The 26,227-nt window shown below is 26.4% G+C and overlaps 1 protein-coding gene across 3 annotated transcripts in view; it reads right to left on the reverse strand.

The window, feature by feature from the left end:
* Positions 1-145: 145 nt before the first annotated feature.
* The window catches only part of LOC135925245 (uncharacterized), a 49,665-nt gene continuing 23,583 nt past the window's right edge, over positions 146-26,227 (reverse strand). For 2 of the 3 annotated variants that reach the window (XM_065460471.1, XM_065460470.1), the window contains exons 3-18: positions 22,272-22,328; positions 8,281-8,385; positions 7,814-7,977; positions 7,423-7,534; positions 6,903-7,235; positions 6,666-6,780; positions 6,301-6,413; positions 5,966-6,039; positions 5,458-5,509; positions 5,210-5,378; positions 4,486-4,625; positions 3,869-3,991; positions 3,459-3,681; positions 2,720-2,808; positions 2,104-2,208; positions 146-799 (exon numbers count right to left, since the gene is read on the reverse strand). In XM_065460471.1, coding sequence (XP_065316543.1) covers positions 707-799; positions 2,104-2,208; positions 2,720-2,808; positions 3,459-3,681; positions 3,869-3,991; positions 4,486-4,625; positions 5,210-5,378; positions 5,458-5,509; positions 5,966-6,039; positions 6,301-6,413; positions 6,666-6,780; positions 6,903-7,235; positions 7,423-7,534; positions 7,814-7,977; positions 8,281-8,385; positions 22,272-22,328 — 2,067 coding nt within the window. In that variant the 3' untranslated portion in view covers positions 146-706. The remainder of the gene's footprint in view (positions 800-2,103; positions 2,209-2,719; positions 2,809-3,458; positions 3,682-3,868; positions 3,992-4,485; positions 4,626-5,209; positions 5,379-5,457; positions 5,510-5,965; positions 6,040-6,300; positions 6,414-6,665; positions 6,781-6,902; positions 7,236-7,422; positions 7,535-7,813; positions 7,978-8,280; positions 8,386-22,271; positions 22,329-26,227) is intronic. The other variant, XM_065460472.1, reaches the window with a different exon arrangement.

Here is a 26,227-nt window from a genome sequence, read left to right on the forward strand (position 1 = left end):
CAAAATGATTCCTACGATTTATTAATTCAATTTATTTTTAAATAAAAAGAAATTTATAGATCATTAATTTTGAGTTCAAGAACAAAATTTAAGGAGGTATAAAATAGAAAATGGTATATATATTATATTTATATCGGCAATAAAAAATACATTTTCAAAAAGATTGTTTTTTTCCCGTAATATAAAATAAATTCATATGAAACTATATTTTATTCAGGAGGGGAAAAAAATATAAAATATTTTTAATTTCGTGTATATATATATATATTTGTACAAAATCTTAGTAAATTATCAGGAACTAGGGTATATCAACTCGCAGAATAGAACCGTTGTAATATATTTTTTAAAATAATATTTAAACATTTTTGTGACAAATTTTTCTTCTTCAGTTCTAATTACAAAGCTGCGAGTGGTAAACGAGTACGCTGCTTAGTGCATATAGTGAATGTTATTAAAAAAATTAAACGAATTATATTTATACTAAAATAAAATAATATCATACTAAAATGTTTATAAGGTAATATATTAAATAAAAAATGATATATTATTTAGTGATATACATAATCTAACTCCCTCCCCATCATAGTTAGAAAATTATAGTATTATCTTATTTGAAAGTTATTTACAAAATTATTTAATTTTTTTTGGTACAGATTTATAAAATAATATATATAATAAATATGTGATTTTTTGTATAAAATGATAATTATGTTGTTTTCAACAAGGTGTTTTGGGTATGATAGGCATCGATAATACGTGATAATGACTCTATTTTTATTGAGGAGATTCCGCATGCAGTCTATAATATAAATACATGGCTTATAAATTTTAAGAGCGTTTTAGTTTAAGAAATCTGAGCGTTTGGCGAAAAATTAAAATGATAAATATATCATTATAATTTATAGAATAATATATATGGGATATGGAATCAATGGGTTCGGAAACCCATCCTAGGGATCCGAGATTTTCATTTATTTGGAATCCTTTTTTTAAAAAAATATTATATAAAAATTAATGCTGTAAAGTCGATACCATTCGTTACTAGTTTCGAAAGATAAAGAGTTTTTTTGAGTAAAGGTAATGCAAAACGTTACTTTAAATTCTTCTACTAAAATTTATTCCTTTATTATATTTTTTAGAATTTTATAAATAATTTAAGCCCAGTTTTTAATCAGATCAACCACCAAATACTTCATTTTTATTTTATTTATTAAATTTCTGTTGATAAATTTAATACAATTTAGGATAGTTTTCAATATTACTTTTAAAATTTTCAAAGAGATATAATAAAAAATTTCCATTTATTTTTAGCGATCAAAGAGAAACCATCCTTTGAACCTACTGAACTTGTTGTGTTGAGCTTATCTGATCAAAATTTTGAAAATCAATTATTGTTAAAAAATACAAAAAGAACTTATCTTAATAATATAATATTTTTGTATAATTTAATTTTTTATTATCTATGGGGAAAAAATAAAATAAATAAAAAGAAAGAAAATTTATATAATTATTTAGAAAATGATCAAGTAACGAGTAATGCGCTACTTTTTTTTGAATAGAGAGTAACGTGTTCCATTTTTCAAACATATCGAATTGTTTTTATGAAGTGACGTTTACAGCACTAAAAAAAGATTTCAAATAAAACGTAGGGATTCATAATACCCAGATTCTTGATCCCTATATATAATATATACATATACCTAACCTATATATAATTTATACACTTTAAAATATGGATATTAGGAAATAATTTGACTAGTAAAACACTTGATAAAATTTTTATGTCCAAACTCTCAGAATATTCATATTTTTGAGAAAAGTTATTTTGCAACCCTCGATCTTTTTTAATATTATGCGCTGGAACGCTCTAAAATGGCCGTTGCCTTAGAAAAAAATAATATTAAAAGTGTTTGAAAAAGGGCAACTTATAACTAAATAAAATATCCATATTGATTCCTATTTTTTTTCTAACATGCAAAAGCCAAAAGAATGTAAATACATTGACTCTCTTCGCACATCCTTTTTTCCCCCGTATTTATTTTTAATTATTCTCGCCTATAAACTTATTAATTTATTCTAAAATATATAATTAATTAAATTTACTGAATATTCGATAAATTTGACAAATTTTTTGAGAACGGTAATCATCGGATCAAAAGATTTTGGTTCCGAAGGTGGAAAGTGAGAAGTTATGAGAAGAGTGTTTGCCTAAAAAAATAAGTAATAAAGAAAAAAGTATTCATAATTTAAGGATTGTATTTCTAATTCTAAATTATGCAATATTTAACAACTTCAATATGTTGACTTGTCAGCGTAGTTAAAATTTTAATAAAAGACATTTGGTTTACCCCCCCCCCCCCCCACATCTATTGAAGGGAGCCAGGTTATATTTAAAAAATATTAATTTTAGCTATCTCAACCCTTTTAATTATAGTCATTATTCAAGTAAAAAAGAATATGATATTATTTTAATTGTTCATTTTTTGAGGAATGGATATTACTTAAATATACAAAAACTTGCAATTTGCCAAAAGATGAATTTTCGTGCCCCACCCCCCACTCGATTGACTTGAAGTTGAAATGTATAATATTATGGTTCCTTGTCGGGAACATAAAATTATTTTAAAATGTTTGTTGTGTAATTAAAAAATTAGCATAAAATAAGAAGCAAAATGAATTTATAAAATTATAAACGATATGAATACTATGAGAGCCAAACTTCATTATTATGAACGAGACACCCCAAAAAGAGAGCTATGTAAGACGCCACTAAGCTGTATTCCATGTGTTCGCCCGCCTTGTGCAGAACTGAAAAGATAGAATGTTTTGTGTTTATTAGTTTTTTAAATTTATTCCTTTTTTCCTTACATTCTTTCGTATGCTTTAAATAATAGTGTCTTTTCTCTCTTTTTGGTTTAAATAAGTTTTAGTTAAAGGTTAATAAAACAAAAAAAACCAAATAACAATGTAATTAAGTTTATCTTTAAATATCGTCGCAAAACCTCATAAGCGGTATTTTTTTAGGTTTTTTATTGTACAAATATGTATTAAATGTCCTCTATGATCACCTAAAAGCTTGATCAAAATAACTATCAGAAACATGTTTTCTGTCTCTGAGCTCATAGGACCACCTCCAAAAATGTCCATAATTTAATATCTATGAGATCATGAGGCATACAAATAAAATTGTTTCATATATTAATTAATGGAAACATGTTTAATTTTATGATTGCTAAATTTTCTTATTTAAAATTGAGCCAAAAGTATATTTTCGTCGCTCCTGATCATTTTCAAAAAGGTTATTGCGAGATTTTGTGTACCGACGATATTTAACCAATCTAAAAATAACCATTTTTATTTGCTAAAAAACATCTAACCATGAACGGACTTATTAAATTTAGTGTGCGATTTAAATTCTACCACGGAATTTTATTATTATGACAATGTTATATTATTACTCTGAGTCAAAAGAGTTTGGGGTGTGAGCTGAGGTACTGCTATTCTCTCCCCTAATTTATCCTCGCCGTCTAAATCACATAATTTAGTAAAACTTTCATGTTCGTCGAAATTCTTGGACCCCATTTTGTCAATATTTTTATTATCGTTTTGATTTTCGATGGGAGTAAAAATTTCATTGTCTGATTCGGCTAAGTTGGCGAGGCGGGTATACTCGAAAAAAGACTTGATTGATATTTTTTTAAAGAAATTTTTGTATTGTCATATTTACGGTCGTGTAATGATTAATATTTTGGCGTCTAACGATGATTTTTTTTTATTACACTACTACAATTAATAAAATAAAAATGTTATTATATTCTGAATGGGGAAAAAAAGAAAATAAATAGAATATATGCAAATAGTAGTTAACCTTAACCAATAACTTCAAGAAATTCAACCCTGGGGTTTGCAGTGCCAAAGATTCATTTTGACAGAGACATAGCTTCTTATTTTCGTCGCAATATTCCATCAAATTTATCAAGAAGCATAGAACCTTGGATTAATATTATTATTTTTTTCGTGGAGAGTATTTTAAATAAAATATTTAATGTCATTTTAAATTATTAGGTTTTATTTCTTTTTAGCCCTTTCTTCTTACTTCCGAATCATAAAAATGTTCTAGCCCTGCACTTAACATATGTTTATCAAGTCCAGCCCGATTAGATAAGAGAATTATCGGATTGTTGAAAAAGTTTGATATATCAAAGAGGAAAGCGGAAAAGGATAAGGCGTTAAAAAAGGAAATAATTTTTTTTTAAAATCCTGCCGAGGTTGGAGACTGACTTGAACTTTAGTTAGATCGGTTTACCCTGTGTTTATAGTTAGTGTTTCGCGGCGAAGTATATAAGATATGATATAAATATAATAATTAACATTAGTTTTTATATACTTCGCCCCCGGATTAGCGCTAATTGTAAATGCAGGGTTAAGCAGAGCAGAGCTCTATGAAATACTAACTATATACAGTTGAAGAAGAAAAAAACGTACCAATACAATCAAATCAAATATCTTATCGTTCAATTTTTCGCCCTTAATCGCTAAAACGAGACATACGAGATCGGCGAAAAGTTTGTAATCAGTCGAAGGCAAGTTTAAGGAATTGAATACGATCTTTTTACAGCCAGTCTCTGTATAAAAAATAATAGAATATTGAATATGTAAAAGCATAAATATAAATTGCATGACAAAGATACTGTAATGAGTTTGAAATAGAACCAGAACTCTCGGAACTTGATAAATTGTAAGAACCTCAATCAGAACATTCTCTTTAAGGTTTATAGGGATCAGAAAACTCGTTAATATGTTCAGGAAATCGAAAACAGTTCCAACATAGGTAAAACTATATATTATATCATTGTTTAAAAATATTGGGCCATTCAAATTAGAAAGTTCTGGAGAGTTTAAATTTTTCTATTTGTTTTACTTATTAACAGAGTTTTGGATAGAAACAGAAACCCGATCGAATTTAAGAATATACATTATAACCGAAAAACTATTTTTCAAGTTAATACTGCATATTTTCTTAAATACTCAAAAGTTACTTCTTTTTTTTCTAGCTTCCGATCCAAGTTAAGGAAATAAAATAAGTTTCTCCATTCAACTCTACCAATCTGACAAAATGACAACGATAAGATGCTATTTTAAATATTTTTAATTCAATTACAACTCTATCTAACAAGTCACGAATAAAAGTCAAAAAAAAATGAAATACCATTCTCGTGGGTCAAATTAATCATAAGCCTCAATACGCCTAGCAATAGATTCAAATGAGATGTCTTATCATAAATCGTGTCATTTTGAGATATTTTGATAGGGGAGGCTTGGTAATGAAATTCTATTAAGGGTTGTTTAAAGGTATATTCTTCCGATTCTACGATGACCTATATGTAATTAGATAATTTATAAATTATTTAAAATTTTTAGACGGAAAACTTTAAAAAAAATATATATTCTTTATACCTTTGGGTTGAGCGGAATCGTTATCAAATTTTGAATGCAATGTTTGATGATACTATTTTTAAAAAAATTATCAAAAATTGAAATAATTCTTTATTAAATAAAGAAGGATGATAAAAAATAAATAGATTAGAATTAGATGGGCCATATACATGTAAATTTATGCGTCGCATGATTGAACCCTATTTCATTTTCGAGAAGTGCAGTTAAAACTTGGTATGTAACATTAACATTTCCTATACGGTTTTGAAAAATTGTACAATTTGAAGACAAAAAAATAAAATCACTAAAAATCACCCCAATGAAAAATAAAGTAAAAAAACGCTCTAAATTACATTAAAATAAAGATAAAACATAAAGGGTTTAAACAGGTTCAGCAAAATTAAATAGATTTGGTTCGCACCTTTTGGCGAATAGGTATAAAGGTTCGATTACGGTTAATGAAATTATCAGTTGGGTTCAGGTTAGCTCCCTCAGATTATAATATAGGATTGTATACAATTATATTTACCAGAGTAGTGTTCGCATGAACTCGTCCTTATAATTCAATAAATAATTTTGATTGTCTTTGTCCATAAATATGAGCTTTATTATAAAAATTTTTTTGAAGACAGAAAAAATTATATAAATCATCCTCAGGAAATAGAAATTAAATACTTTTTTAGATATAATTCCACACCTACCCTTCAATTTTTTAAATTAATATATCAAAACTAGATTTTTTTTTTTGTATAATAAAACAATTTATTTATTACCTTTAGTCATTAAACATTTTAAAAAATTAACACTAAATTTAACTATACCATTTAACTCCCTTAAAATAGGGCAATATAATATAGGTTATACGTTTTCTAGCACCAATATCAAAACGGATAACCGTTTAAGCTTATTTTCGATTAAGTACTCGTCGGCGACCGTGGCTGTATTGAATGATACCAGTTGTTCATAATTTTCCATGGCTAATATATTCATAATTTTGTATAAAATTAAATACAACGCGAATTTCAAATTTTCTCGGATAAATGTGATATAGTTATTTACATTTACTTAAAAATGACATGAGAGTCTCATATAAATAAAGAAATAAACGAAAATCTTATAAAAATAAAAGATTTAGAGAATTTCTATCTTGTCCAGTTTTTTTAAACTTTTTTTGTATTCTTTTATGAATTCCGACAGAAGATCTCATTTTATAGAATCAAATTTTAAACTAGTTTGAATGATGATGTCGATTCCTTTGTGCTCGCGCATGCATTGCCTGAAATCGGAATTACATTTTTGGTAGCAACTAAGGTTAATAAGCGTTTCTAACGATAATCTTCGCACCTAAATTCACGAGAATGAAAATCAATTTAAATAAAAAAAATTATTCAAAGGATTTTATTGGTAAACGGAAGATGATTTTAAAAAAACAGGAGGGGTAAGGATTGGCATAAGAGGATGTTTACATCTAAGAATGCGCGAGGGTCGGATAGATAGGCAGCTTTAAGTTCCCTGGCGTTATCTTCCAAACCCGATTCGCTAGTTCCCTGCAACGCCGAGGTATGGCTGTTATTATTGACTTGATCTTTAAACAAAGCGTCGAGCAGCAAAGTGATCTTAGCGGCGTTTTTGGTGGACAGTGCATTATTAGTTTTGTCCTTGTTGGGTGACGCAGAAATATCCCGAGAATTATTGCAGCAGTGTATGAGTAAAGATAAGGTGGAAGGATCAATTTCAGAATGCATTTTTTTATCGAGAGTCAGGGAAAATACCAGGGCGGTGGTGCATTGAAAAAGATTCTAATGATAAACGAATGTTATATTCAATATATCATATAAATACAGGGTCGCGCTGTTTGGCAATAAAATATCTATTGATACTTTATGACATTTAATTAGCTAGAATCGAAACGAAATAAAGTTACTAAGCTGTTAAAAAAATAATCATCATCATTTTCTGCAAAAAAAGAATAAAATGATTACGAACCGATTCGGTAAATGCATCGTTGAGAGAAGAGAATACGGATAAAAATAAGCCTTGCGCTCTCAAATGAGTTCTGAAAGGATTGGATAAGCATTTGTTAGCGATACCTAAAATACTATTTTAATAATATAATATCGAAATTAGATTTAGTTCACGGTGAAAATGTAAAAAATATATGTTTACAATATGCCCATTAAAAAATGACTCTTTTAAAACAAATCGAATATAAATTAATATTCGTTATTCATACAAATAATATAATTTACTATTCCTATTAGATTAGCATCTAATATTTTTTTTTAAAGTAATGTTAAATTCGTAGACATATTGGTCTATTGCATACCTTTTCCTTCTCTTTCATTTTTGCAAACAAAACTAAAAGAAAACATCAAACCTTAAACATCTCATAGCCAATGTATTGATTCCGGGCCTGAGGCCAGCAAGTAGATATTCGACGTCGTCGTTAAAATCTTGAACCTCGCCGCACTCGTGGCATTGATAAGCTTGTTTAACGTCCCGAACCAATTTCGCGTTATTACTGGGTTCGTGATTTGTTATCTAAAAAATGTAATGAGGTGATATTTACTACAATTGAAGAATATTCAAACAAACAAAAAGAATGCTCACGATTTTATTGATAAATAAAGGTTTAATAAGAAATAAATAAAAAAATTTGCATTGTTACGCCCGCTTAAAAAAAATATATCGACTAAAAATATAATTAACTATTGAAAATCTCTTAATTTAAGTAATGTAGTTTCGGGTAGTTTTACAGTAATTTTTTTATAAGCGATCTCAAAAGATATATATATAAATTTCAATTATTGATAACATAATATCATATTTTTTTTCTTTTCTGACTTCTACGCCGCGTTTAAATGTGGTCTCTTTAGTCTGAAAATTATTGTTATCGCATTCATGCTCGTCCTCCTCTTCAAAGTCGGGTTTGTAAAGCGATGTAATTTTCTAAAAATTTTTTAAAAAAATTTCTTTTAATTGAATGAAATATATTTAAAATTAAAAACAGTTAATCGAAAAGTACGGAGTATGGGCTAGGGTTAATATTTGAAAAATTCTAATCATTTTTGTTAATAACTTGCCAAATTTGACAGGACATATGATTATAAGACTTATATATCCTGAGATCTTTCATGTTGAAATAATCGATTCTGAGTGAATGATTAAAAAATGAGATTTCAAATCAAAATATATAGAGGATGATCTATTTGAATTTAATGAAATCAATTATGGTTAGTACGGAATTTTTTTTAGACTTGCGTAATATTTTTCTGATTGAAAAATTGAGTTAGCCGTTATTAAAAATCGTCTCAAATCGGCTTACCAACATTACCCAATACATATTTTACACCTAATTTCAAAAATAATAATAACAAAACAAATATAAAAGGGACCAAAAATTGTTATGTATTTATTCGTAATTGTAATTATTTTAAAAAAAATCGAATTATTAATAAAAGGAAAAGGTTGTAAAATGATATTTTTTTGAGCAAGAAAAGGTTTTAAAAAATATTAAACCAGTCCACAGTCAGACAAAAATTAGCGGTATCTTTAAATAAGATAATTAACTTTTAAGGGAAAAATTTATACTTCGCGATAAAAATGCAGATAATATCGCCATGTCCATGAGAAACGAAAAATTTCAGTGTATTTTTATACGTTGTCCAAAGTTTAAGTTAGTTAAAAAATTATTTGCACAGAAAATTATTCGTTCACAAATAAGTATTAATATGAATATCGGATTGGTTCTCTATGAATATAGGATCGAATCTGTATTTGTGGATCGGCACCCTATTATATTTAAGCCTGGGCCGGGCTTGGGTTTTTGAAAATTTTTTCAAAATTAAAATTTATTATATTTAATTGCTAATTTCAAAATATTGCAATTTTTTTTCTTCTAATAATAACAAATTTCAGGTTGTAAACAAAATGATTGCCTAAATACATTCGAATAATATTTATTTACATTAAATTTTTGAATATGGACTTGAGAAAATTTTTTAAAACTTAATATGGGCTTAAGAATATATTTTTTTAATTTTAAATATGGGCCGGGCCCGATTTGAGACTAAAAATTTCTTTTACTATCGGCAATGTTTATTTACCTTTTAAATTCTGAGAAATTTGTTTTTGCTAAAAAAGACTTTGTAAATTCCAATAATTTATATTTTTTAGAAAAAATACTGCATTCGTATGAATTAGTAACATTTTTAATTTTTAATTTTAAAATTGGGTATTATATTTTTAAAAATCGATAACTAAAAAATATTAAACAAAAAAAATTAGGTTATAATTTCTTCCATTAAATCGCGTTTTTCCTTAAAATCTACGGTACAATTTAAGATCCAAATTTTCGCCGAAATATGTAACCCTCGGGATTTAGCGAATACATGTCCAAACCTTTCTGCCATCTAGGAATAATCCCTCCAAGCTTGCGTAATATTTTTTTGGCTAAAATATTGAGTTAACCGTTTTTAAAAATCAATTAACAATACAATCAGTATGTTTAGAAAAACTCATTACGGAAGCGAAGCAGCTAACCCTGCATTCGCAGTTAGCGCAAATTCGCGGCGGAGAATATAAAAAAAAGCATATTCTGTATAATTCGCTCTAACTTTGAATGAGGGGTAAGGCTGTGTCCTAGATCGGTTTAATACTTAATAGCCGAAAAAGCTAAAATAAATATAAAAACATAACCGAAATAAAGTATATTTAAAGCCATAAAAGTCAATTTTTTTTTGTATGTGTCTTAATTGTTCAAAATTTTTATTTTAGATCTAAATAGAGAGAAAATGGAATAGCAAATAACATAATTATAGAATAAAGATGTTATTCTGATTACCAATTTGAAATATATACAATATATAATATATATTTTTGTAATAAATTTAATTTCTATGCACAAATAAACCTAATTTTGTTTATTTTAATATAAAAATGTATACATTACCATATCTTGATATAATAATAATAAAATAAGTAATTTAGCAACCAATCTCAGTTGATTAACTTATAATATATACAAATTAAAACCACTTTATCCTAAGAGCTCACCTAGTCCAGTATTGTTAATGTCTGTCTAGCAATCCGAGGTTTAGGATTCATATCTTGCACGGTAAAATTTTTTCACGTATTTATAACAATACGGGAACTATAATTTTTTAAAATTTAATTAGTGATGTATACTAGTTAGATTCATTGGAGATATATTTTTAAAAAAATTCACTATAATTAGTTACTTTTGAATTTGAAAAAGAATGCAGACACTATGAGTGGCATTTTTTCAAATATAACGACCGAATTAACTAGTTACTCTTCAAGTTACTTATTAAATATATTTCATTCATTATATTTATAAAATATACAAATTAAAATTTTATTTGTAATTATATCGTCTGCTTTATATGTAATTATTTTATTTTTGACTGTAATAACGAATACTCTTAATTCTCTCTCAGAGACGTTTTTATATTAAGTTAAAATAGAGGAATAATTTTCACGGAACTGTTACCACCTAAGCTGATTCACAAGAAAGATCTAAATAAAATATATTAAAATCGCCATGATAAAGATTGGCTTCAAAATTCATTTAGGGAAATTAATGATGACACAATTCTATAAGTATATGAGGATGAATATTTCAATCTTTAATTATATTCTATATGATTGCATCATTTATGTAACACATATCTATCTACAAGATAACAATATGCAATCAAGAAAGATTGGCTATTACTTTACGGCAGGGTTGTGCATTTGACCGAATGTGGTCAAATTCAAATATATGTTTTTTTAAGTTAATATTAAATTTATTTTAAATATAATAGTAAAATGAATCTATAATAATAATTTTTTGAATTCATTGTCATTCAATAGCTAACGTGTAGCTAGCAGAGTTTTGTTCTGATTCATATTCAATATTAATATTTTCTTTAATATTTTTTAATCAATTTTCCTGATGTCTTAGATTTTCAATCGATTTCTATTTTCATAAGAATATTAACCCAAATCGACCTATTTCTTTCTAAAGATGAAGTAGAACTAGGAATTGTTAGTCACTTAGGGTGGACAAAGTTTAATCTATTAACTGGAGGTCGGAATTGATTGTTTCTGGAAATTACTAATGTCCACATAATTTGCTATATTAAATATACTGTTTTTGCTTCTGAAATTAATTATATCACTTAATTTGGTCATCACTACCTTGTAAAATAGCTAATTCTTGAATATATCACATACTTGTGAGTTCTCCTCTTGATATTGTGGACACAAAAAATAAGCAAACATTGTAGTCACATGTATTTACATCGTTTTTCCCTTTTTTAAACCTATTTTTCCTTTAAATTTTTTAGAGTATTTGACCGTATTTGACAGGTCAAATACTCCTCCGGTCAATTCGGTCAATTGACTGAATTTGACTGGTCAATTGACCGACTTGCCAACCCTGCTTACGGTATATTTGAAAATTTGCTCATATAAATATAATTTAAACTGATATGTCCAATCGTTATTTAGAAAATTAAATGAGTGGCATGCTTAAAATCTTATTACTTTTTTGGTTATTTAGCCGATACTTAAAAGCCGGCTATTAAGTATTATCAGTTTGAAATTTTTTTCAAAAAAAAATATTCTAATTTAAAAATTAATGCGAGTTTTTATATTTTGAAAGAATTTTTTAAAAAAATAGATAAATTTATTTATCTCTAAAATTTACGAGAAAAAAAAACTGCAATGGTCGAATTTTAATATAATTTAATTATTCTAAAATATAACAATTTAAAAAAAAAACAAAATGTTCCAGAATTATAAAAAAAAATATTCCAGCTACCAGCAACACAAGAATCTCCAGGCGATGCACTGAATTATCATAAAATAACAAGATATTTTATCATTGTTAAAGATACGTGGTAATGAAAAGTTGTAGCTCGTTTTGTATTATTCAAAAAAATATATATATAATGAAAGATCTGCAAATAAAATATACAGATAATGGTGAATGAAATTCACAATTTTTTTTATTTTCAGGCAAGATCTGGGGTTTTCACTAATTTTCCTCTAAAGTTTCCATAAAATTTTTACACCTTAGTGCCTTGACTTATCTGATTTTTTTCATATTTTTTTGCACCGTACAGAAATTGTTTTATTAATAAAATGATTTTTAATCAAAGGAGGAGACAAATTAGAAAAAATATGGCCTCTTTAATAAATTTTTTAAAATAGAAAGAAAATAAAAAAAGAAACTTTTTTTGATATCCCACCAGACTTTTATAAATGATTTTAAAAAATAAATGCAAGAACTCTCAAACTAAAAGACTACATATACGTTAGGTAAGCCGAAAATAATTCCCCGGAAAAAATATCCCCTGGAAGATAATTCCCTGGAAAAAAAATCCTTGGAAAATAATTACCCGGAAAAATATTCCCCTGGAAAAAAATTCCCATAGAAAATAATTCACCGGAAAATATTTTCCCGGAAATAAATTCCCCATTTTTTGGATTTTAAATTAAATATGGGGAAAAATTAATCCCCGGATAAAAAACCGGAAAAAATTCTTCGAATAATTTTTTTTAAATTATCAAAAAATAATCCCGTCGTTAAAATAACGAAAATATTTCTAAAAAATGATGTTAGTATTTTCTGAACGTTGAGAGTAGGGGTGACCAATACCAATATAATATTGGTTTACAATACCAATACCAATATAAACCAATATATATTTAAATATTGGTATTGCTTTTACAACCAATACCAATACCAATTACCTAAATATATTGGTTTTGATATATTGTTTAAATACAATTTTAACCAATACCAATATTAAAAATATCATAATTATTTGGGTTTATCGTGGATAATTATATCGTGGTATTTTTTTTACTTTCATTGCAAAAACTGATTACATCTGTTATTTCTTCCAAATACTACTGTGATATCAATATTTCTGTTATTTATAATTATAGTTTATTTTTATTATGGAAATAAATTTTTTACATGATATCTATCAATTTAGGATATTATAATAAATGAAGACCAAATAGATTTAATAAATATAGATGCTGTTGGTACTAATAATAATAGCGATAAGGAACAAGAAGAATTATCAATATCTAATAAAAGACGAAATTCAGCAAAAATCTGGGAATTTTATACTACTTGTGATAATAAAAAAAGGCAATTTGTAATAAATGTAAAAAAATAAATATCACTTCCCAATTTTGGAACCTCAGGATTATGGACACATCTTAAATCCATCCACCCAACATTATATAAGAAATGTGAGGAAATAAATATTGGCAGTAAAAAAATTAAGACAATAAAATCATTTTTACTTAATAATATAAATAATAAAGCTAATTTAAATATTAATTATAAACTTTTTCATTCAAAATAATTTAGCCTTTTCAATAGTTGAGGATATCACTTTTAAAAATTTAATAGCATATTGTAACCCTTCACTAACATTAGTTTCTAGAAAAACACTAAAAATAGAAATTATGAAACATTATCATAGTTCTTTTATTAATTTAAAATCTGTACTTTCTAACATTACATCTAAATTTTCCTTAACAATAAACATTTGGTCCTCTCCAAATAAAATACCCTTTATGGGCATAACAATTCATTATATTGATAATGATTTTAAATTAAATAATCATTTATTAGATTTTGATACAATTTGTAATTATAAAAAATACAATACAATATAAAATGTAAATTTAAAAATATCGATGGCTCTAAAAAGAGCTTATAGTAAAAATGTACCTAAAAAACATGTATAATTATGTTTAAAAATTTCTAATTGTATTTTTTGTTTATTCCTTTTAAATCAGCACTTCTATTAATATTTTTAGTATTTTTAATTCTGTATTAAAAGTAAAATTTGAAATTGATTTATTTTGCATTACATTAGACAATGCAATTAATAATTTAGCATTTCTAAAAATTTTAAAACAAAAAGATAATTTTGATAATGTGTGTGTGCAAATGCTTTTGCCATATTATACATTTGGCTGTCATGGCTGCATTGGAACCCTTGAATACAACTTTAAAAATAATAAGAAATTTTTTAAAAATTTTTAAACTTTCTATATCTAAATTTAAAAAACTCGAAAAATATATCTTGAAAATAATCCACACTTAAAATTTCCTTAAATTTTGGATATACCAACACGTTGGAATTCAACATACCAAATGCTTGAAAGAGCAATATTGCTCAAACCCTATTTGACAACATATACCAATCATTTACAAAATACCAATCAAGAAAATTATATTAGTGCCTTAGCCTGGAATAATATAGAAATATACCGAGAATTTCTGGAACCATTTAATTTTTCTACAGAGATGGCCTCATGTGCTAATATTCCAACAATTTCAACAATTATTCCTTTATATTCCAGTATTTTTGAGCATGTGGAGAGTTATATCCTAATGCTATTTTAAAATAGCTTCTTTAGCTGCCTTAACAAAACTTAATAAATACTATAATTATAATAAACACCTCTTTATTATTTCAACAATGATTGGCCCAAGATTTAAACTATCAAGTCATTTATTAAAGCATAATAATATGGAAACTCTTAGTGGATATCTTACTAATGAATACAATATTTATAAAATAAATAATCAAAAATTGCCAGAGATTATCTAGCAATTCCGGCCACCTCATCTAGCTCTGAAAGGGCTTTTTCAGAAGGACGGTATGTTATAACAGACCAACGTTGTTCACTAGATGAGCATACTATACAAGCTTGCTTGTGCCTAAAAAGTTAGATGCGCATGCAAGATTCTTCTTAAATACATAAAATTATTTCCTCTTCTTATATTAAAATTATATCATTATTTTGCATTATATTTTGTATAAATAGACAGTTATGTTACATTTTTAGTTTACTTATTTTGTTATGTTCTTTGTGATAAATAAAATGGTTCAAAATCAATACGTTTATTATTGTTGATACAAAAAATACAAGAATAAATCAAAAATTTTTATATTCACATCACCTAATAAATTCCTAGTTTAAAAAAAGAATTTGAATTCAGTAAAATTTTGAGAGTTGGTTCTTAGCTCTGATTTTATGGTATCATGATTTTTTTTCCCATGTTTATTTAAAATTAGAAATTAAGGGTTTTATAATCACTATTTCTATTCTTTTAATTAGTAATTTGAATTTAAACCAATACCAATATAAACTAATAGTTACCAATATAAACCAATACCAATAGCAATACCAATACAAGAAATAGAAAATATTGTTTAAACCAATACCAATATTTTAGACCCAATACCAATACCAATACAATATTTTGTTAATATTGGGTTTTTACTATTGGTTCCCAGCCCTAGTTGAGAGTATTTCTTTTTTAATTCCAAATGGGCAATCTTTAAATGAGAATTGATAAATCAGTTGGTAACTTTTATATTTTATAATTTAGTAGATAGCATAAAAAGAATAGATTTGTGACGATAAATTTTTATAGAAATATATGAAAATTATGAAAGAGGTTTTACAATTTAAAATTGAAAAGAAAAATGTTAAAGCAAATTTTTCCCTAGAAAGAGAAAGGTTATTTCCATTAACCACTTTTCATCTAGACTTGAATACCATGAAGAGGGGGGGGGGGTATTTCTAACACGCCACTAAGGTTAAAATATATATAACATTAAAATGAATATTATGACACTATTCTGTTCCGTTCGTTTATATCAGTTTGAATCCCGGACAAAAATAACATAAAGGAAATTTTTTATGTTTAATACTATTGGTTTTAAAAATTGTATCTGATTAAAAATTTTCAAAAAAAGTATTGATCCTAATCACTGATTACAAAAGCTTATTTAATTCAAATACTATCTCAATTGAACGCTACCAAAAAATATGGAGAATTCCATATCAAATCAACCAAGGTTTCAACCCGACCCCCTTCAATTTTTCTTAAATTTTGTATACTGGTAGTATATACTATAACTAAGAAAAAAATGAAATTTTAACTCCCAACACTGTTTACACGCTATACATTTTTGACAAAATGTGCCTCGTTTTTTTCAAATATCTCGAATAATAATGTTAGAGAAATAATCTAAATTATATTATGTAGCTTAATAATAGTTCTTTATGTCATACAAATAATTATATAATAGAAATATTATTAATATCGATGACCGGATGTATAAAACCGGAAATGGCCATAGAAAAAAGGTATTTTTTTCAAATTTTTTTTCCTGTAGATAGATATAACACTGCTTTATATTTGTGCCAAATCCTAAATTGGGATGAAAATGGATCTAGGAGTTATGACTTTTTATATGGCTTAAATTGATCAAATTAACATAAATATCTTCATTTAATGAATTATGAAATAATGTTTATATTTAAAAATTATGTCTAAATGATAGGCCCTTACTTTTTTTTATCTTTAAGAAAACTTTTAAGAAATGGCTGGGATAATGTGATTTATTTAACACTCAAGTTATATTGTAACTCGAAATTACTTGACAAAATAATTATAAACATATTTATAACTTTATTTGTCTGAAATGCATAATTACATATAATATAATATTTCATAATTATATTTAAAATATATCATAAATTAAATAATCTAAAGAATTTGAATAAATTATGACTTTTGTTTTCGTCTAGAGGAATAAAAGCTTGGAACTTTGTGTTCCAGAAATTCTCTTTGCTCTCAAAAACCTGCTTTCAATATGACTTTCTATGTTCATATATTCATTATTGCTCACAAATATGTAATTTACCCCATAGATATTATTTCTTGCATAGTTAAATAAATCTATTGTTGTCAATATGTGATGTTCATATGGACGTTGCAAGCTTGCTCGAGCTGCTAACCGTTTAGTAACCGCCCCCAAAATGTCGCATGGACTTTTACCTTGTGCGGTTTCAAAAAATGTCACTCAGCCTTTATCCCAAAATCATTTTCATGATTGTAGAGATTAATGAAATCTTTTATTTTTATATTGGTTACTGCTACATAGGGCTGGGAACCAATAGTAAAAACCCAATATTAACAAAATATTGAATTGGTATTGGGTCTAAAATATTGGTATTGGTTTAAACAATATTTTCTATTTCTTGTATTGGTTTATATTGGTAACTATTGGTTTATATTGGTATTGGTTTAAATTCAAATTACTAATTAAAAGAATAGAAATAGTGATTATAAAACCCTTAATTTCTAATTTTAAATAAACATGAAAAAAAATCATGATACCATAAAATTAGGGCTAAGAACCAACTCTCAAAATTTTATTGAATTCAAATTCTTTTTTTAAACTAGGAATTTATTAGGTGATGTGAATATAAAAAATTTTGATATAATCATGTATTTTTTGTATCAACAATAATAAACGTATTGATTTTGAACCATTTTATTTATCACAAAGAACATAGCAAAATAAGTAAACTAAAAATGTAACATAACCGTCTATTTATACAATATAATGCAAAAGAATGATATAATTTTAATATAAGAAGAGGAAATAATTTTATGTATTTAAGAAGAATCTTGCATGCGCATCCAACTTTTTAGGCACAGGCAAGCTTGTATAGTATGCTCATCTAGTGAACAACGTTGGTCTGTTATAACATACCGTCCTTCTGAAAAAGCCCTTTCAGAGCTAGATGAGGTGGCCGGAATTGCTAGATAATCTCTGGCAATTTTTGATAATACTGGATATCTATATTTATTTAATTTCCACCAATCTAATGGATTTGTATCATTGGAAATTGTGGCTTCATCTACGTATTTATTTATTTCTAAGTTGTTATTATTATGAGGTTTCACCTGATAAATTTTGTCATAAAAGGATAATTTTTTGTTATTTTGTGCTTCATTTGTAAGTTCCGCTGAATTGTTATTATTTATTTTATAAATATTGTATTCATTAGTAAGATATCCAATAAGAGTTTCAATATTATTATGCTTTAATAAATGACTTGATAGTTTAAATCTTGGGTCAATCATTGTTGAAATAATAAAGAGGTGTTTATTATAATTATAGTATTTATTAAGTTTTGTTAAGGCAGCTAAAGAAGGTGTCTTTAAAATAGCATTGGGATTATTATTATAACTCTCCACATGCTCAAAAATACTGGAATATAAAGGAATAATTGTTGAAATTGTTGGAGTATTAGCACATGAGGCCATCTCTGTAGCAAAATTAAATGGTTCCAGAAATTCTCGGTATATTTCTATATTATTCCAGGCTAAGGCACTAATATAATTTTCTTGATTGGTATTTTGTAAATGATTGGTATATGTTGTCAAATAAGGTTTGAGCAATATTGCTCTTTCAAGCATTTGGTATGTTGAATTCCAACGTGTTGGTATATCCAAAATTGGGTGAGGAAATTTTAAGTGTGGATTTTTTTCAAGATATATTTTTTCGAGTTTATTAAATTTAGATATAGAAAGTTTAAAAATTTTTTAAAAATTTCTTATTTTTTTTAAAGTTGTATTTAAGGGTTCCAATGCAGCCATGACAGCCAAATGTATAATATGGCAAAAGCATTTGCACACATTATCAAAATTATCTTTTTGTTTTAAAATTTTTAGAAATGCTAAATTATTACTTGCATTGTCTAATGTAATGCAAAAAAAATCAATTTCAAATTTTACTTTTAATACAGAATTAAAAATATTAATAGAATTATGTGCCGATTTAAAAGGAATAAAATCTAATAAATGATTATTTAATTTAAAATCATTATCAATATAATGAATTGTTATGCCCATAAAGGGTATTTTATTTGGAGAGGACCAAATGTCCATTATTAAGGAAAATTTAGATGTAATGTTAGAAAGTACAGATTTTAAATTGATAAAAGAACTATGATAATGTTTCAAAATTTCTATTTTTAGTGTTTTTCTAGAAACTAATGTTAGTGAAGGGTTATAATATGCTATTAAATTTTTAAAAGTGATATCCTCAACTATTGAAAAGGCTAAATTATTTTGAATGAAAAAGTTTATAATTAAATTATTTAAATTAGCTTTATTATTTATATTATTAAGTAAAAATGATTTTATTGTCTTAATTTTTTACTGCCAATATTTATTTGCTCACATTTCTTATATATTGTTGGGTGGATGGATTTAAGATGTGTCCATAATCCTAAGGTTCCAAAATTGGGAAGTGATATTTTTTTAACATTTATTACAAATTGCTATAAAATTCCCAGATTTTTACTGAATTTCGTCTTTTATTAGATATTGATAATTCTTCTTGTTCCTTATCGCTATTATTATTAGTACCAACAGCATCTATATTTATTAACTCTATTTGGTCTTCATTTATTATAATATCCTAAATAAATAGATAAAATTGATAGATATCATGTAAAAAATTTATTTCCATAATAAAAATAAATTATAATTATAAATAACAGAAATATTGATATCACAGTAGTATTTGGAAGAAATAACAGATGTAATCAGTTTTTGGAATGAAAGTAAAAAAAATACCACGATATAATTATCCACGATAAACCCAAATAATTATGTTATTTTTAATATTGGTATTGGTTAAAATTGTATTTAAACAATATATCAAAACCAATATATTTAGGTAATTGGTATTGGTTGTAAAAGCAATACCAATATTTAAATATATATTGGTTTATATTGGTATTGTAAACCAATATTATATTGGTATTGGTCCCACCCCTACTGCTACATCAGAAAAATAATAAATTTAAACCACTCTATTAAATCTTTCCTTCAGATTTTTTTTCCGGGGATATTTTTTCCTATATTGTTAATTTTATAAAAATAATTTAATATTTTATAGGATTTAAACAATGGGGAATTTTTTTACGAGGAAATTTTTCCCGGGGAATTATTTTCCGGGGATTTTTTTTCCGGAGAATTATTTTCCTGGGGATTTTTTTTCCGGGGAGTAATCTTCCGGGGAATTTTTTTCCTAGATTCAGCGTAAGCAATGCATTGAATTATTAGTTTTTTTTATTTTTTTCATCAATATAAGTTTTAAAAACATGTATATGCTCCACAAAACTTATTAATTTCGTATCCTATCCCCTATCCCATCCTATCTTTTATTTACTCTATTTTTCAGATTGAATGTAGTAATGAGAATATTTATAACTTCCTTATTTATTTATTTATTCATTTAATATCAAATATATATTTTGGTAATATTTCTCCTTATTTTTTTTTATTTAGTCAAAATGTATGCTGTGTTAAAAAAAGCTATTAACTCTATAATCTTGAACAAATTACAATTACTCAAACCTCCTGGAACCAGTTCACTTATCCCTGTCTGTTGGGGGCTCACAAACTTCTCCTTGGTTTAGAGGAAAATACCTTATTTAGGATTTCAGTTTTGTCTCCCAGTTCTAACCCAAACATCAATCCAATAATTACAGCCGAAAGGTCAAAAATTAGAAAGTACCACAACTTTTCAGATTATAACTTTACCCCAATAGTTATTTCTACCAAATGGGATCCTAAGCCCCCTAAGACTATCATTTTTTTAAGATTTCAGGTAAAAAAAATCTCTCAAATTAATGATGATCATGGACCTCTTTTAAAATATTAAAATAAGCTCAAATCGCATGTTCCAAGAAAACTATCTTAGTTTCTTCTAATCTAAATGAGAGCCTCTTTTGCCCCCTCCCCCATCTTATATATATTTTTTTAAGTGTAGTTTTTATATTTCTCAGTGACTTGCAAGCCCGGGCCAGGCCGTATTTTAACTTGTTTTTTAAATCCCAGGGCGAGTCCTGAAATTTTTTATAAAAATACCCGGGGGCCGTATATTTTAAAACCAAATAATTGAAATCATATTATTAGCTATAAAAATCAAAAATAAATATAATATACCTAGCCGGGCCTGAAAATATAAAACCCGGGCCAGGCCAAAAAATATCCGGACAAATGGAACTTCTTCAGGTCTCTGATATTTCTTGTTTTAAATTGTCTACACAATTTTAACAAAAAAAATGTAAAAAAGTAATTAAAAAAATCATGAACATGTTTAATTAATTAATTAATATAAACTATTTATACATTTGAAATGACCATTAAATTTAGGATATATAAAAATTTATGTTATTTTTTTTTAATTATTAACGTTTTTAATTTACTTCTAAAAGTAAACAATATATCGATTATAAACTGCAAATTTAATGATAATTCCAAATATATATAGATTTATTAATTAACTAATGCTCAATATTCAAATACTAAAAGTTTTTATCAACAAAGTTATTTTTTTGGATTATATATTTTGGCCAAATAAGAAAAAAATACAGTATATTTTATAGTGAAACACGTCAAAATATGTACAACGTTTAAGCGGTAAATATTTTGGCGCAACACTTTCTATAATTGAACATTTATAGTTTGTTTTGTATCAATTAACTAATATTAGAATATAAATGAGAAGGCTATTATAAGATTAAGCCACTCAAGTTGGGGGTAGGGCCTATCAGGACTGGCTTAAATTTTTAACAAAATATCAGAGCGGTCGGGCTAAAAATAAAACATGTTTTCAGCTTCTCATTTATTAAAAAAACACAGTTAAAATTTTCTCTGGGATTAGGACAAAGCAATTATTGAGTTTTCATTTTATTTTAACATTATAAATATGCGTAAAAAGATCCAGTCGAAGGCCGGTAAATATTGGATACGCAGCTCTAATTCCTAGCCAAGACTCAAATTATCTATAGCGTTAATGTGCCAAAAATTGGAAAAAAAAAATTGACAAAATTTATAAAACTTTCAAAAATAAATCCACTAATAATTTTTTTTAAAAATAATAAATTATAATAAAAATCTTAAAATGTACTTCGTCGTTATTAGGGTTCGTGGTTTGCCATTGATAGGATTTGTTAGATGTTCGATCCTAATTTGATATAATTATTTATTTTTTTTAATATTTGAATATGTTAAATTAATTATTTTCAACATTAAACTATATTATTCAGATCGCTTCAATTCAAACACTTCTTAGTAGTGAATTAATTAATTTTACTACACTTTAATATCAGTTTAATTAGATGCCCCACTCAATTATGTATATTATACTATTAGATTGGCAATTCATTTAAAAGTGAACATACATAGGTAACAACTTTAGCGTCATTTTGTGGTTCGTACGTCGATTAAATGACATTAATATGCATTCATATTATCATATAATTATAAATAAGACAATTGGTCGTTCGTGCAAACTATAAAATGGCGTTACAGTTAACTCCAATGTATTTACACTAATTAATGAATTGTCAATCTAGTAATACATACATCATTGGTGAAATAAATAATTATATTTAAGGTAGTTGTAATTTTGTTTAAGGTTTGTTAAAATCAGAGACATGGCAGCACCCATATTAAGCACTTTCCGAGATGTTTTTAAATTTTTTTTAAAAACGACCAATTGAAGATTAATTTATTTAAAATGTGTACCAATACAAATTAACTGGTGACTCGCCATTTTGGTTTCTCATATAAATAATAAAATTTTATGAAAACATTGGAGAAACTAAAATGGGGTGCCACCTGCTGATTTCTATTCAAAGGCGCTTCAAAATGCATCGTCAGTCCAGGTAAGATATGTCCAGTGGCCTGACCCTAACCAACTTTTTATGTTGTCAAGCCTAAACATGGGATTACAAAATTTCAATCATTTTTACAACTAAGCTCGGGTTTGAAAGCGAATAAATTACTAAGTGTTCAACATGCGATTTAAATCCTTTTTAGGCCCAGTTAGGATATTTCGAATCACACCAATTTAGGGCCCAGTTCGTATAGCCGGACCGGAATTCAGTTTTGGCTATTTTACTTTTAAAATAAAATATTTTACAAATTATATATTATTTATGAGGGTCATTCCATATCATATTAGACACCTTCTAGCCTCACATTTTAATTCTGATAAAAAAATTGTATAAATTTAATGGGTTGATCCTGCTCAGAGAAATGGAATTTGAACTAGTTAGCTTATTATATTACACGTGATAATAATGGTTTAAAGGTGTAAACAGTATGGATACAAGCCCAAAAATACATACCCCTCTAAAAAGAAGTAAATATTTATAAAATTTATTTCCCCCCCCCCTCCCACCAAATTGCATATTCAAAATATAATTTATGCCTTTATTGCAAAAAAGTGAAAAATTATTTTATAAAATAATAAGGTTTAGACTAATATATTGTAAATATATTGATTTAATTAGGTTAGAGTACTCCAAACTCAAACAAATAATAAAAAAAGGTTTAAGAATTTTAGCTTCATGGTGTTAATGTTAAACGAATAAATCAGTACAATCAAATTAAGTTTTGCCAAGTCACCGCCAGATAATCGCAACTTGGTAATTTTCATATTATATTACACTACGCGGCACTTGATTAAGTTATTTATTGACATTTCGGTTAAAATAGGGATACTATTTTTTTTTAATAGACTCTTAGCCCCCCCCCCCTAGGTATTTTAAAAGTTGACACTGAAAACTAATATTTGATTTATTACCCGCTGGATATCATCTAGTTTGAGAGATTCTTTATTATATCTTTCCTAATGAAGGAAAAAGAATTATACATTTATTATTCCTAATCTTAAAGACCATTGCCTGGACATTCAAACTACGGCGCAGGCGAATTTTATAAAGTTAGAAATATGATGTGTATTATATTTATATACGGCCATTTCCAGACAGAACGTTTTTTTTTTCAAAGTGATTTTCAAGGTTTAGATTTTATTAACGATTAAATGGCATCTGGGAGAGATTAGAATAAACTTTTTTCAAAAATATTTTTTTATGCAAAAAAATTAATTCGACAAATTATCATCCTTTGTTTGGAATAGCAGAAAACATGTGTGTTGCCCTAAAATCTAGAATAGATATTGAACGTAATGTAAAAAAAAATTAGGATATATTTGGCCAAAATCATAAAAATGTAAAAAAAAATAGAAAATATTTGGCCAAAATCACCAAAATGTAAAAAATAATATTGTTGATAAAAACTTCGAGTTTCTGAGCCAAGATTGTTATTAGATAATTGAGCATTTTAGTTAATAAATAAATATATATATTTACATATTTAGAATCCTAAATATATATCGATGATATATAATATTTCCTTAAAAAAATATTTCTTGCCCGATTAACAAGTTGCATCAAAAATCATTCCTTTGAGGTCCGACGAAAAATTGTTCCGATCGAACCGACTCAAAATCGAGATAACCGATTATATCCGAAAAAATAATTTCGCGTGCTTTGAAGTGGAGCCGAGTAGCGGCCCTAGCGAAAATAATCTGGCGTACTTTGAGGTTGGCAGAATCCAAAATATTTTTAAAAACGGGTTTAGTTCCGGTTAATAATCTTTAATAAATTTTATGTTAAAAAAAATATCGAGTGACATTACAGGAACCCGAACCAAACCCCGTTTATGTCTTTTCTGAATTCCAAACTGGTGTGGGTTCAACGTTTTGTTTCAAACCGAATTCATAGAATTAACGGGATAGACGCCTTAGTCCTAATTTTAAACGCTCTGCCAGATATATATAGTATATAAGTTTATAAACTCAGTTATTTTTGGTAAAATTTTATCATGATTATTGGATTTTAAGCATGACAGAACAAGTGTTTTCCATATAATTTGATACTCAATTTTGTTTTTTAAACATATCAGAGGCCTGTAGAGGTACCATTTGTACGGCTCGGCCCAGCCAGGATTTCTTTTTAATTAAAATTTTCGGCTCCGCTCTGGGTTTTATATTTCCAAGCCAGGCCCTGATTTTTTTTAAAATAAAATTTTTAAGCCCGATCAGGAGTTTTTTTAAGAAATATTTTATTTTATAACGAATTAAAATATACGGCCCGGCCTGGGTATTTTAAAAAAAATTTTTTTAGCTACGGCCCGGATATATTTAAAAAAATTAAAATATGGGTCTCTGATATATATAATTAAGTTCGTTATAAAGAAGACTGAGAATTCATTCGTTTTTCATTTAAAAAAATATCCAAAAATTTTAATCATTTTTTAATTAAAAAGCAGCTGTTTTTATTAAAAATCCATTAATGTATGTAAAATTCGAAGTTTTGAATGCGAGAAATTCATTCCCACTCCAAATTTAATTAATAATTATTAAGATTAAGAATTGAGGATAACAAATTAATTTATTAAAATATATAGTCACACTCAATAATCAATAAAGATAAAGAAAACTAAAGTTAAAAATATACTAAAACTATTAAGTAAAAATTCTAAAATACTATCAATAATAATTTAATATAATTTTTATTTTTAAATAGTACGTCGACCAAAAAAAAATTAGTAAAATGTTTATGTTCCACGTTGAAGAGTATTCGATTGGATCGAATAATATAAAAGTAATATATAATTGTGCAGTTGTCGAGATTGAAAAATAACTCAAAATTAGGCTAAGCGGATTAAAATAAAATTTTATTCAAATAAGTCATAAAAATAATTTAAAAAGGAGCCTGATTGTCGAATATTTAGATATTAGATAGAGAGAGGCTTTCAGAGTTTGACTCGATCTTGCCAATTTAAACCAATCTGATTTTTTGCGAAAAATTTAGCAAGGAATAGAATAAACTATATATACAAAAGATTTTTATTTTCGAATCCAATAATTATGAAAAAAATGTAAATTTCCACAAGATGTTAATTGCTTAAAAATAATTTCAAATATTTATTAACAAATATTTACAAATAATTTAAAAAGAACAATTTATCAACATTATTTAATCGTCGCTTTCCTACAAGACATATTTTTAG

Source organism: Gordionus sp. m RMFG-2023, chromosome 2, assembly GCF_954871325.1.
Source record: "Gordionus sp. m RMFG-2023 chromosome 2, tfGorSpeb1-WG-v2, whole genome shotgun sequence".
NCBI classification, from domain to species: Eukaryota; Metazoa; Nematomorpha; class Gordioida; order Chordodea; family Parachordodidae; genus Gordionus; species Gordionus sp. m RMFG-2023.